Source organism: Acomys minous (genome assembly GCF_964271855.1).
Source record: "Acomys minous genome assembly, chromosome: 13".
Taxonomy (NCBI): Eukaryota; Metazoa; Chordata; class Mammalia; order Rodentia; family Muridae; genus Acomys; species Acomys minous.
In genome coordinates this window covers 44,227,762-44,241,670 of record NC_140495.1, presented here as the reverse complement: position 1 = coordinate 44,241,670, position 13,909 = coordinate 44,227,762, and the positions used below count along the sequence as shown (strand labels likewise).

The 13,909-nt window shown below is 37.6% G+C and overlaps 1 protein-coding gene across 1 annotated transcript in view; it reads right to left on the bottom strand.

Annotated features, from left to right (window-relative positions):
• Positions 1 to 10,847: 10,847 nt before the first annotated feature.
• HCRTR2 (hypocretin receptor 2) overlaps positions 10,848 to 13,909 on the bottom strand; it is a 102,069-nt gene continuing 99,007 nt past the window's right edge. Inside the window, exon 8 of the mRNA XM_084753616.1 lies at positions 10,848 to 12,865. Within this exon, the coding sequence (XP_084609742.1) occupies positions 12,811 to 12,865 (55 nt within the window). The 3' untranslated portion in view covers positions 10,848 to 12,810. The remainder of the gene's footprint in view (positions 12,866 to 13,909) is intronic.

The window sequence follows — 13,909 nt, the reverse complement described above, 5'->3', positions numbered from 1 at the left end:
ATGTCTCATCGTCTTAAGAACAGTGTATTCTACACAAATGTGCTGTACAGAAGTATTGATAGACTTATACAGACATATTATTTCAGTTTCATATACAACGTTTGAATTTTATCCAGTTGTTTTATTTTTGGTATCTATATTTTTCCATATATTCTCAAATTTATTGAAGTTTATGACCTTAGGCTGTACATTTAATCCTGGAATAGCTTTCTTTTCATCATATTTTCACCTTACATTTTACTCTGCCTAATTAACACTAACTATATTTTTGTTTGTGCCTTCCCAAAGTATCTTTGCTCATAATTTTAGTTTAAACCTTTTCTTATTAATTTAAATTCACTTGTTATAAACAAATAGTTATATCTTGAATTTTAGTATTGTTGATCAACTGTTTGGTTTTGTTATATTGATATGCATTTGTTTTTATGCCTTTGTTGACTTCTTTACTCTGAGTGGTTTTCTTCAGATTGTTGCTTTTTAAATATTTATTTTTGTTTGTTAAAGTATGTGTCTGTGTGTCGTTATGAGTGTGAGAATGCTAATCCTAGGGGGTATCAGTGGTACCAGATGCCTTGGAGCTGGAATTGCAGGTGTTGTGAGTTGACATGTAGGTGCTGGGTACAGAATTTGGGTCCTCTTAAAGAGCTCTTAACAGCCTAGCCATCTCTCCAGCCCCTTGAATTAGTTCTTTCACTGCAATTATCCACCTTTATGACAGCTTCCTTCATGGATCTTAACATCTATTTTAAACACGTGTAGAAATCGTGTTACCTCAGAAGTGTTGATTTCCCAGTGGACACCTAGGTAGCTTTTCTCCCAGAATCCTTCTTGAAATATCAGTTAGGAACTTTGTGCTGTAGCCTCTTTGGCAGCTGAAGCAGTCAGTCACTGTCTCCACAAGGTCCTGAACAGTGCAAACACAGATATCCTGGATCACCCAGCCCCAACCTTCCCCCCACCCCCACTTTTTTTTTTTCTGTAATTTGTGCACAGCAGATGTAGTTTCAGTGGCACTTGGGATAGTCTCCAGTCTGAGAACTCCCAGGTTGTAGGTGGAATCTTAAGCCTGTATTTCCTGCAGGCTATGAAGTGATGCCTCCTCCTGTCTAAGGGCTAGAATCCTAGGTCTTCTTCCCACTAAGGGCTGAAATCATAGGTCACACCCTCCAGACAGTGATGGCAGGCACACCCTCTCCTCTGGGCCAGAGTATTGCAAGAAGGTGAAAGATAAGTAAACTTTAGCTTCTAGAAGCCACTTGCTCAACTTTGTGTTCTATATTTCTAGTGAACCCTACCCAGTAAATATTGAATTTCAGTGTGAAACTGTGAATGTGCATAACAAGATTTGCTCTGTTTATTTATCATCTTCCTTTTCTACTGTTTTTAGATCTTCCTGGGAAGTTCTCTTTTAGACTGATTGTCTCAAATTGGTAACCTTTGAGACATTCTGTATCCACAGCCCACAGACCCATGGTTTCTTTCTCCACTTAGACACAAAATCTAAGATGGATTTAAGAATGACACAGGACACATAGTGTGATGTAACATGCCAGCAGACAGAAAGGTGGACTGTTGAGGGACAGTAACCGAGGTGCAAGATGCCCTGCTAAAGAGCATCAGAGATGACTTTGGGACAGGTTTTAGTCCTCTTGGGTGAGAACTCAAGAAAGGGACAAATAGGCTTGATTTCTCCTTATAACACACACTCCTAGAGTGGTGGAAAGTGGGGGGGGCAGGAGAGAGAGAGAGAGAGAGAGAGAGAGAGAGAGAGAGAGAGAGAGAGAGGAGAGGGAGAGGGAGAGGGAGAGGGAGAGGGAGAGGGAGAGGGAGAGGGAGAGAGAGAGAGAGAGAGAGAGAGAGAGAGAGAGAGAGAGAGAGAGAGAGAGAGAGAGAGAATACATACTTTTAAAAAATAGAAACCTATCTGATATATATCAAAGTACAATATTGAGGTCTCAAACTCACAGGTAACAGGGCTATTAATGTACTCTCCAGGATGCAAATCTGCCTTACCAATCCTTTGGTTGTTTGGCATTTATTTCAAAGCGTGAATTTCCTTTTGCTGTCCATCAATTTCCACATGCCCAGTGATATTTCTTGCTAGATCCCATTTTCTCTTTAAGCTCCTGGCAAGAGAATTACTCTCTTTCAGACAAGCCTTCCATCTATCTGCTTGCAAGCTCAGAGAAAGCATGTCTATGCAGAACAAGACATTTTACCCCCTTTAAATCTCTGACAAGTAAAAAACAATATTTTTTAACTTAAGATATTCTTTGCACTGGGTGGGTATAGGTGTGAACTGAATCATTTTAATCATTAAACAAACAAACAAACAAACAAATCTTTTTATATAGTGTCTCATTAAATAGAAAACACTGTAAATTATTTTTGGTACTAACTATTCTAATTTAAGTGTGATTCCCCGATAAAGCACTCTAACCAAAGCAACTTGGAGAGAAAGGGAGATTATTTGACTTATGCTTGTTGGACATAATCCATTGTAGAGGGGAATGGGGCAAGAACTCAGGGCTGGAATTTGAAGCATAAGCCACAAAGCAACACTGTTTGCTGGCTCACTCTGGCTTGCTTTCAGGCTCATGCTCAGCTAGCTTTCCTATACAAACCAGGACCTGCCTTGGGCTTATACGTCACATAGCGGGCTATGCCCTTCTGCACCAATCAAGTCAACCAAAATAATGCATCAAAGCTATGTCCACAGAGCAATCTGATAGACATTTACCCACCAGAGATACTCTTAAGTAATTCTATGCTATGTGAAGTTGACAGCAACGGATGCTACCAAGGGTGGATGGAGAGATGGCTCAATGCTTAAGAAAACTTGATACTTTCCCAGGGGATCCAAGTTTTTTTTTTAGCACCCACATAAGGTGTCTCAAAACCACTTGGAACTCCAGCTCCAGAAGATCTGATGCCATCTTCTCTGTTGGTATCCACACCCAGGTTGGCATACACACATAGACATACACACATATGTAAAAAGAGCAATGAGTCTTTAAAATAATGCTTAGGAGAACATTGGCCTCATTTTACCTTGTTCCTAACATTTATGAGATTAAATGATATAAAATGATGAGCAGTGATTATTTCGTGCTTAATCAGGAAAAGATTTTTGAAAGAAGACATTTGAAAGGCAGTGTGGTAGGCAGTGACTGACACACAAATCATTTTAATATTACTTGTTTCTTCTCTGCAAGTAGCTGTACCTCAACAGGAAGGAAAAAGTACCAGTTCTACATTGACTTTAGGAAAAAAATGGTACTTTAATGTACTTAAGGGACATCAAAGAGATCAACAAATTAGTAACATTGCAGAGACAGCTGTACTTTGTTTAAAAAATGTTCACTTTTTAACCTTAAAAGAAACTATAACTGTCTTAATTTCTTGTCCTGTTACTTTCGCTTCCTGATAGATCTTCCTTATAGACATAACTTAAGGGAGAAGGCGCTTAGGGATCATAAAGTTTAGGTTAACAGTTTCTTATGGTGGAGGAAGTCAAGGCAACAGGAGCTTGAAGAAGCTGGCTACATCCACAGGAACAGAGAGCAAAGAGTGTGTGTTGTTGCTCAGGCCTTCTTGTCCACTAGCACAGTTCACGATCACAGCCATAAAATGGTGTCACCCACAGTGGAGGGGTCTTCCCATATTAATTAACAAAGTTAAGGCAGTTCCCCAGACACCCATGACTCCGACTACTCAAGTTGACAATGAACAGTAACCGTTATAATAGCTGAGATGTATATCAGGACTTGGGAAAGAACTAAAATAGATCTGAGATTTCAAAAGTAGTTTGTAGAAAAAAAATTTTCCGAATACAAGTTCTCCAAGGACTCGATCATAGTGCATAGGGTTGCTAGATCACACCTGGGAGTCCTGAGATACACAAACCACGGCAGCTCACACTTCAGCTGAGGCCTGGAAAAAAAAATAACCTATCATGCCTTCAGAGAAACTTGGGCTTGACAGTTCTTGTCTGCACAGGGCATAACCTTTGAGACTGAGATCTTAGATCTGCATTTCTATTTTTCCGTATCTTAAAAGGTAAAATTTTGTGTCTGTGATCCAGGCTTAGTAACCTTAAGAATTATTTCCTGATACTATATGTATGTAAATATATTTGTATCAGCCCATCAGTTGTGCTTAACACTCGTCTCTTTAACTTTTCTAGTACTTTTTAATCCATGGCTATCTAAATGGCTTTTTTATTTATTTATTTATTTATTTATTTATTTATTTATTCAAAATATCATTTCAGTACCAAATGCAATCCTAAAAAATAACAGCATGAAATTGAGGCAAATAATAAAGAAAGCTATTAGAAGAAAGGGAAGAGTCCAATGGAGATTATTATATATACCTTTGGTCATATCATTTTGTATATTTATAAAGATAGGATTGAGCAGGTTATAGATATACTTGTTATCCTTGCAGCCCTAGGAATGGTTCTCTAGATTGTTATTATGATGTCAAAACACACACACACACACACACACACACACACACACACACACACACACATGCACTCACGCGCCTGCTTTCTTCTTCTACATTAAAAGACAGATCCAGCTGGGCGTGGTGGCGCACACCTTTAATCCCAGCACTCGGGAGGCAGAGGCAGGCGGATCGCTGTGAGTTCGAGACCAGCCTTGTCTACAAAGTGAGTCCAGGACAGCCAAGGCTACACAGAGAGACCCTGTCTCGAAAAACAAAAACAAAAACAAAAACAAAAGACAGATCCGCCTGTGGTTAATATTAGAATGGATTCCAAATACTGAGGAGCAATAGAAGGCGTGCTAACCCCTAAAGAAGACTCTTCAAATATGACATTTCCTGTCTTGAGAAGACAAATGACAGAAATAAGTTCTTCAAGTGTTTTTTGTATCTACAGTTAGCTTTTGAAAGACTATCTGGCAGTCCATTTCCAATATAACCCCCCAAATGACACCATCTGATAATGGTGGAAATGTTTTATTTCGATGGACCATTTTTTGAAACAAGCCGTTTTAGGTTGAAGCTTTACAGCATGAAGAAAATCTATGAAGGTGGATATGAGGCTTGAACGTGGCCATGTTATCTCAGAAGAGCAGAGCTGTAGAATTTAGGTCGTGTGATGGTGAGAGTATGTTGACATTTCCTGACCGTTAAGAAAACGATGAAAGGACTAGAGTAAAATCCTTCCAACCCCAGTTAGATATGGGAAGAGGGAGCCACGGGCACTCTGAGATACAACGCATATGCTCTAAAATGAATAAGGGAATCCTCAGCCCCTTGAGGTATAGATTGACACCATCTGAGAGCTGGAGGATGGGCGACCATCTACACAGACAATGGAAGCCGAGGAGAATCTGGTGTGGTTGTTACCGTACTTGATAAAAAGAGATCAAAGACAAAAAAAAAAAATGTGAGAGATAGGAAGATTACTAAATATTCAAAAAATAAACAATTGCAAATATTTATGCATCAATCAAATCTCAGGGCTCCTAATTTCACAGGACAAACATTGAAAGGCCTGTTTGAGATGTTCCATAAGTCTTGCTATAATAATGGGCAGAGACTTCCACACAACACACTTATTGTTACATAGGTCTTGCAAACTAAAATCTGAAAAGGGAAAATTATAACATAATCCAATCGGACTTAACAGATGTTTATAGCATATTTCATCCAACCGGTAAGAAAGACACACTCTTCACAATGTCCCACAAAACCTTCCATAACACTAATATTATAGGCTTAAAAGTGAGTGTCTAAAAGTACAAAAGAATCAGATAACTCCTCTGGGTGGATTCTAGAGGAACAAAAATAGAAATCAACAGTAAGAGAACCTACAATGCGAGGGTTAATCCTGCCCATTGGAGACTGATACACTCACCTCCCTGCTGTCTGTAAGGATGTTTTCCACATTAGGTTAAATGGGAAAAAAAAACTGGACAAAGGAATGTCCTGGGGGGATGGTTCTATGGTTAAGAGTGCTACTTGCTTTCCCAGAGGACCAGAGTTCCACCCCCATGCCAGACAGCTTACAACCACCTTTAACTCCAGCTCCAGGGCATCCTCTTACATAGGTAATCACATGAGTGGTATATATTCACACACATACACATAAAACAACGTAAAACATTTAGAAAAAGACAAAAGGTAACTGAACGCCAGCCATCCTCTCTCTGCTTGCTAACTGCAGATACACTGTGTTTCATCCCTGCCATAATTGACTAAATCTTCTTGAACTTGAACTATAAGTTGAAACAAAACCTTTTCTTTTATATTGCTTCTTACCATGCATTTCAACATAGCAGTGAGGAAAACAACGAAGGTACACAGAAACAATACAAAATGATTGGAAATAATTTTTTGAGGTAGTGGGTTTTTAAAGAACAGTGGGTCATGAAAGAATCAGTGACGAGATTCTAAAAACCCTAAAAGAATAGAAAATAATAGCATAATGTACTCAGGTGTCTGTGATGTGGCCCTTAGGCAGTTCTAACAGGAAAGTTTGCAACTGTGAGTACTCCCGTTAAAAAGTGAGAAAGACATGAAGCAAATATTCTAATGATGTGCTCCAAGGTCTCAAACAAACAAACAAAAAACCAAACAAAACCCAATAACAAGCCAAAACCAGCAAGGAATATTAAAGATTGGGGAAATTTTTAATGAAATGAAAAACAGATGCACAAAATCTGTCAAAAAGTTAATTGTTTAAAAAGATAAATGAATTTGACAAAGTCCTAGGCAAACTGATCACAGGGTAACAGAGAATTTTAAAAAAATTAGGAATGAAGATAATTGCTCTAACAGGCCCAGTAAAATGCCAAGATTCATTAGGGAAGAAATATATTATAAATTTTCTTAAATCCTCTTTAAAAAGAAAAATCAGAGCGAAACGGATAAATTCCTAAACACATTGGACCTCTTGAAATTACACCAAAAAGATGTAAACAGCTCAAATAGGTCCACAACAGTCAATAGGCCTGATAATTAAAGGTCACAACCTAAAGGAAATGGCAAGACCAGATGGACTAACTGCTTACTCTCAGAAAAGAGCCCAAACCAATGCTTCTCAAAACTGTTCCACAAGAATTAGCCTTCTCCAGAGATGGATAGCCTGATATAAGGCCGCGTGGTCAGCCCCCAACACATGTACATGTGAGCAACACTAAACGAACTCAGCAAGCTTCATTTGTATGTGTGTATGACAATAATAATTAAAGAATAAAAGGTCAAGAATTTAAAGATTGGAAAGGGAGGAAATGATGTAAATACAGTACTCACACATGAAATTCACAAAAGAATAAATTAAAATAAAGGAATATGTACAAAACGAAAAGAACTGTTTCACAAAATTGAAAGAAAATGGACACTATTAAATCAATTATTCAAAGCCAGTATTTTATCAAGCCAAAGGCTAAGGGCACAGCAAAAAGACAACACCTCCAATCCAGTTTCCCTGATAAACACAGATGAAGAGCTTCAGAATAAATACCTGAAAACTGAACTCAAGAACACATTATGATTGTCCTGCACCAACAGGTTGGCTTCATCCCAGAGAAGCGAGGATGGTTCAGCATATGACAGTGGGTCAATGTATTACAACACATAAACAGACTTAAGGGCAGAAATCACATAACCATCCAGATCGATACAGGAAGACATGTGATGAAGTTCACAATGCCTTTATAATAAAAGTTCCAAAGAAACTAAGTGCTGTTGAAAACACTGCAGTATGTTAAAAGGCTACACATTATGACAGAATCACAGCCAATGTTATACTAAATGGGGAATATTGAGAAGTGTTCTTCTGCAACATGGAGGATGTGTGTCCACACTTTCTACTTTTATTTAACAAAGTGATCTGAGTCTTAGCTAGATAATAGAAGACATACATGAAAAGGGGTGTAAAGAAGAAAGGAAAAATTTAACGCACCCCTGCAGATGACATGATCATTTCCTTAAGGGAACTTGAAGGTGTCATTACATCTCTAAAATCTGATAGCCACTTTTAGCCAAGTAGGATACAAAATTATTATACGATAAACAGTACCTTTTCCACAAATCAATAATACATTTTTTCAGCAAAGGAGTTAGGATGAATACCTCATTCAGAATTAACAATAATAAGAAAAAAGCAAACCAAATCAAGTCGATAAAAAAAACCAAACAAACCAAAAATCCAGGAGTTGAGAATTGTTTTCAGTGTTAAGTGTGGACAATTAGCAAGGACAATGGCATGTATTTGGTCCTCAGAACCTAAATAAGTAAATAAAAGAATAAAGGAAATATATAAATAAATAACTATAAAAAGCAAGACATCTATGCATAAGCCTACCAATGGAGCATGACTAAAATGGTCCACCTAAACCGCTGGCTAAAGCACTTGACGAGCACATTTGATGACTGAGGCACCTTCAGTGCCGTGGATAGGCAGGCTGCTGTGAAAACTGCTATAGATAGTACGGAATGTAATCTGCAGAGCCAATGGAATCTCAGAGCTAAAAAGAAATCTCCAAATTCATATTGACAAAACACCTCAAGTAGACAAAGCAATGCTAAGCAGACAGCAATGCTAGAACTATCATATATCCTGACCTCAAGTTATACTGCAGTCATGGTGAAGACAAGGCGCTGGCACAAAAACAAAAACAAAACAAACAAACAAATAAAAAAACAAACCAAAACAAAAAACAAGACCTGTAGGCCAACGGAGAAGAACAGGGTGTGTACACATAAATCAGTGCAACTATGGCCACTTGATTTTCGGCAAAGGAGTAAAAAATACATTGAAAAAAGAAGACAACTCTTATCAAATGCTGCTGTGAAAATATTTTTTTGTGAAAATTAGATCCATATATCTCATCAGGCACAAAGTTTTTTTTATTGGATTAAATACTTTAGTCCAAGACCCTAAACTCCAAAATTTCTAGAAGAAAAGAGGGCAAATATGTCATGATATAAGCACAAACAGGGGCTTTCTAAAAAGAACTCCAGTAGCACAGACAATAACTACAAAAATTGACAAATAGGACTATATGGAATTAAAATCTTCTCAACAGCAAAGGAAACAACAAAATAAGAGATAGAATGGGAGAAAATCTCTCTCAATTATACATTATATAGAGAATTTACATATATAAACATATAAGTATATATATACGATGTCATCATATATATGTGTATGTGTGCACACACACATCAGCAAAAACTAAACACTAACAAAACACATCCTCCAGTTCTCAAAAGAGGAAACACAAATGACCAATAGATATTTGAAAAAGTGTTCAGTATCATTAGTCATGAGGGAGATGCAGATTCTATCTTACCCAATCAAAGCTTCCATCACTAAGAAAACAAACGGCAAATGCTAGCAAGGATGTAGGAAAATAGTAACCCTCTTTTTCTCCTGGTAAGAATGTAGGTTACCAAGAAGAGACTTGATACCCTATGAGCATATACAGGGGGAGGTAATCCCCCTCAGGAACAGTCATAGGGGAGGGGAATAAGGGGAAAATGGGAGGGAGGGAAGAATGGGAGGATACAAGGGATGGGATAACCATTGAGATGTAACAAGAATAAATTAATAAAGGAGAAAAAAATACCATAAAAAAAGAAATATAATTATCCAAACAGTTTAAAAAAAAAAAAAAGAATGTAAACTGGTGCCACTAGTGTAGAAATTGCTATGGAGCTTCCTCAAATACCTGAAAATTGAACCAACACAAGGCACTGCTCTGCCTTTCCTGGACACATGCCCAGAGGCCTCTTGGTCCTATCACAGACATACTATCATATCTACTTTTATTTCTTGTGTATAAACTGTGAAGTGTCTCCTCTTCCTTTCTCCTTTTCCTTGAGCTTTGACTCATCTGTTTTGAAACTTATTATTTCCTCACTTTAGGAGCCAAGGCAAGGAGAACCTTCTAGAGCTGGCACAATTAGGCTGGTGAGTGGTCCTGGTGCTTTGCGGGGTGGGGCAGGATAAGGGTTGGAGTTGGGGAAAAGCAGGACAGGTGCACAGGCAGAATCAGGGGAAGAGGACGAACCAAAGAACCCCTCAATAAGACCTCCCCATCACACTCCCCAATGCATGGCCATTGGCTTGAACAGAAGGCAAGATGCTCCTCCCTCTCTTCCGTGCTGGTGTCTAGTGTCTGACTGGGTCCACCACTGACAACCTCCACTTGGAACTTCATTGCAAAATGGCTCTTTCCCTCCATGAAAGCCAAATAATCCTCAATCATACCTCCTTATGAGTCAAATGTTAACCTTGATCGAATATTTTATGTTTTCATGCAGACTAGAATAAAATGTTCTGAATAGGAATGGAATTTACACATTTAAATAGTTTGTACTAGATTCTGAAGTCAGTGAGGATCAGCTGGGTTTAAAAAAAAAAAGGAGCCAACTAAAGGTATAGCTTAAAAGTTTAATATTTTAGAGAAAACTAGCTCATGCGTTTGCAGACTATGATAATAATTTAAAAACTAAGGGAGGTCATTATGCTAAATCACAAGCAAATGAAAATTCTGAGTCAGATAAAAGCTTTGAATTTTAATTCTATAAGTGTGTGGTTTTATATAACTTTTATGAAATATTTGTGTATTTAATATTAACCGTTATTTTAGTACCTCCTCTTAGAAACAATATTAAAACTCTTTTATATCATAATTATCCTTGGTTATATAAACTTATTGGAAAAATATCTTGGTCATCATGTACTGAACCAGGGTTAATTCGATCGTTAACTGCAAAGATTTGACAATAATTATGAGCAAATATCCAATTTATGTATTGAACAACGACGTAATTTTTCACACAGTACAACAGGACAATGCAGATGTGATTATGAACTTCTCAGTAATATTTTACTTAAAAATTACATAATTCAACCTTCACACTGGGAGACATATAATCACATTGGTTTTTTTTTTAATGAAAAAAAAAAAAGATCTTCATGAGGACACAATACAATCAAGCATAAAGGACTTTAAATGGATACTTGTTGAGCAACTGACATGCTGATACATACATGGATACAATAATAGAAACACATTTCATGAAAAACCTAGATTTTTTCTAACCCCAAAGCCTATTAAGAAAAAATTTAAAAGAATAGAAATACGTGGCAATTTGAGGGGGAGTCTTCTGTCCCCCCTTTCAATAGCAGAAGAGTGTAGAAAAGCATTCCCTTTGAATTTTGAGAACTAACAGTACCTCTCATGGTAATGTTGTTTTCTTCAGTGTATAATGTAATAGAATACTCTGATGTCCCATATTTGACCACATCCCCCTTGATGGGGAGGCCTGGTGGCACTCAGAGGAGGGACTTGAAACCCTATGAGCATATACAGGGGGAGGAGGTCCCCCTCAGTCACAGTCATAGGGGAGGGGAGTAAGGGGAAAATGGAAGGGAGGGAGGAATGGGAGGATACAAGGGATGGGCTAACAATTGAGATGTAATGTGAATAAATTAATAAAATATATTTAAAAAATAAAGTAATAGAATGGATTGTAAATGAATGCTTTCCTATTTATATAATGACCCTAAAAATCCCATTATTTAGTTTCAAATAACGTAGAGACTATTTGAAAATAATCTAATGGAATTTATGCTTTTGCCTGTGGCATGAAGTGGAAGAGTTACTGCGGAAAGTTCCGCTCCCCTGAAAGGACTAGCCGGGTGCAGTAATTCCTGTTTTGATGCACAGCTAAAGCAAACCTGATATTGTTACATTGTATCAAAGTGCTGGTAGCCCTCAATTCAGTTAGCATTAGGAACATCTCAGGACACATTCATATTGTCTTATAAACATGGTTACCTACGCTTCCTGATTCAGTGTGCACTAGGACGAAACTGAGTATCACTGTGCCTAATGCCTTTACACTAAACTTATCAGCAGTTTATAACTACTTAATTATTCCACATTGTGGAAAATTTAGACGTCATGGTTTCTTTATCCCACAAACTTGGATTAATATTTAGTCCCAAGCTGTGATCAGGCTGTAGAGTGAATAAATAAATTAATTAATGAAAAAAATCACAAACATTTTTGACACTCTCCAACTACCAAGTCAATGTGACATTTAAAAAAAGCCCCGAAATGAATGAACTCACAACATCAAGGTTTTCATGATATTATAAAAAAAAATCACAAATCATTAATCTCAAATATATTTAGTAAAATTATCACACCATCCTTATTAGTGACAAATTAATGACATTGACATTTCACATTGAAAGTCTGAAATACAAAAGAAACAAAGGCCGATAAATGTCCACTGTTCAGCATAACTCAGTTCCAAAACTAAAATTTTCTATAAATTTTCCTCATTTGTGTCATTAGCACACAATGAGGTAAATATTAAACACCCCAATAACATTGCTATTCTGGGGCCTCCTGGCTTTTTAAAAACCATTCGTTCTATGAAGGTCACTAAATTAATCCAAATCTCTCAGGATTCATGAGTCCTAACGTTGAGCAATATATACATGCCTCATTCCCCGAGTCCCATTTGTTCATGTATCCATTTTATTCATCAGTTTTCTTCCAGGCAACGGTCGTTCTTGGAAATGAGCTGCTTCCACAAAACATAAACTATGCTAAATAAAACTCAGTAATGGGAAGTTTGAATAAAAACTCAAGTCATCCAGGTCACGTATAAAGCGCTTAAGTGCTTTGAGATTCTTCCTCCGTAACATCCCACTAAGAACACAGTGGCAACTGTTTTGTAAACCATTATCTCTTTGAGATGACATGGGTGAGATTCCACAGGGACACATGGGCCGCTCAGCCTCTTCTCTCAGACCTCCAGCCAGGTGGACAGGACTGAAGATGGAACTCCCTGTTGTAGATACCTGTGCAGTAAAAGACTTTATTTCACGCGGGCTAATAAGTTGAGGCCAGGAGACACCCATTTAGAGCAGTGGGTTCTCATAGCTAAAGTGCTTCATAATCACCCGTAGGATTTGTAAGCGACTACACTCCTGGGTGCCGAACCCAAGGGATCCAGGTTCAGTAAGTTTAGGATACCTGTTTAATCTTTGTTTCCTTGGAAATGCAGGTGTTGCTGATGCAGGAACCACACTGGGCTGAGAATCACTAATTTAGACCAACAGAATTCTGACTTTTGGTCAACCAATACCACAGTCTCCCCCACTGCCTTCCGCTGCCTCTTTCTCCACCCTTTCCCCACTTAAGGCCTCCTGTCTAGTTTATATAACAAACCTGGCATCTTAGGACATGCTGCTGTCTCACAGCTTAGAGTTAATGAAGCTCAGTTATATTGGATAAAAATCATTATATCATCTTTACTGAGCTGCAAGACTATTAAGGCTTATTACCGAGAAGATTTGAAGTTATCTTCAGATCTTAAAGTGCTAACTGTCACCACAGTCGGAAAATTACAGCTCTCTTTGCATGGTAGACGAAGCTCTCGGAAGGGGAGAGAGGAGACATTAAAAATGACTGTGTTCATAGATCCAGAACATCATGATGTTCAGTCAAATAATCTTGATAAACCTTGTATAAGAGGGTAGTCCTGGCTTAAAAGGCACATGGTAACAAAATCCTAAAGTATTTAAAAATATGGATAGTTTGGTTGTGTTAATTTTCTCTGAGAATTAGCAGGTGGGCAAAAGGCAAAATGACAATATAAGTATTTTTTTCAAATAAAGTGTTTCTTAAATATTAAATACATCCTGCTTCTGTATAATCAGAGTGCCTACCTAATGATATACTATGAGATGAAAAACTTGATATGTACACTTTCAAACTTTTAATTTAATTCAGAAGTGAATACTTGCATGACAAGAATTTTTTTTCAGAGAACAAGTTTGAAATAATTATTTCAACCTCACGATTTACACTCATACAAAATACATTCTATAGTTTCCATTTGT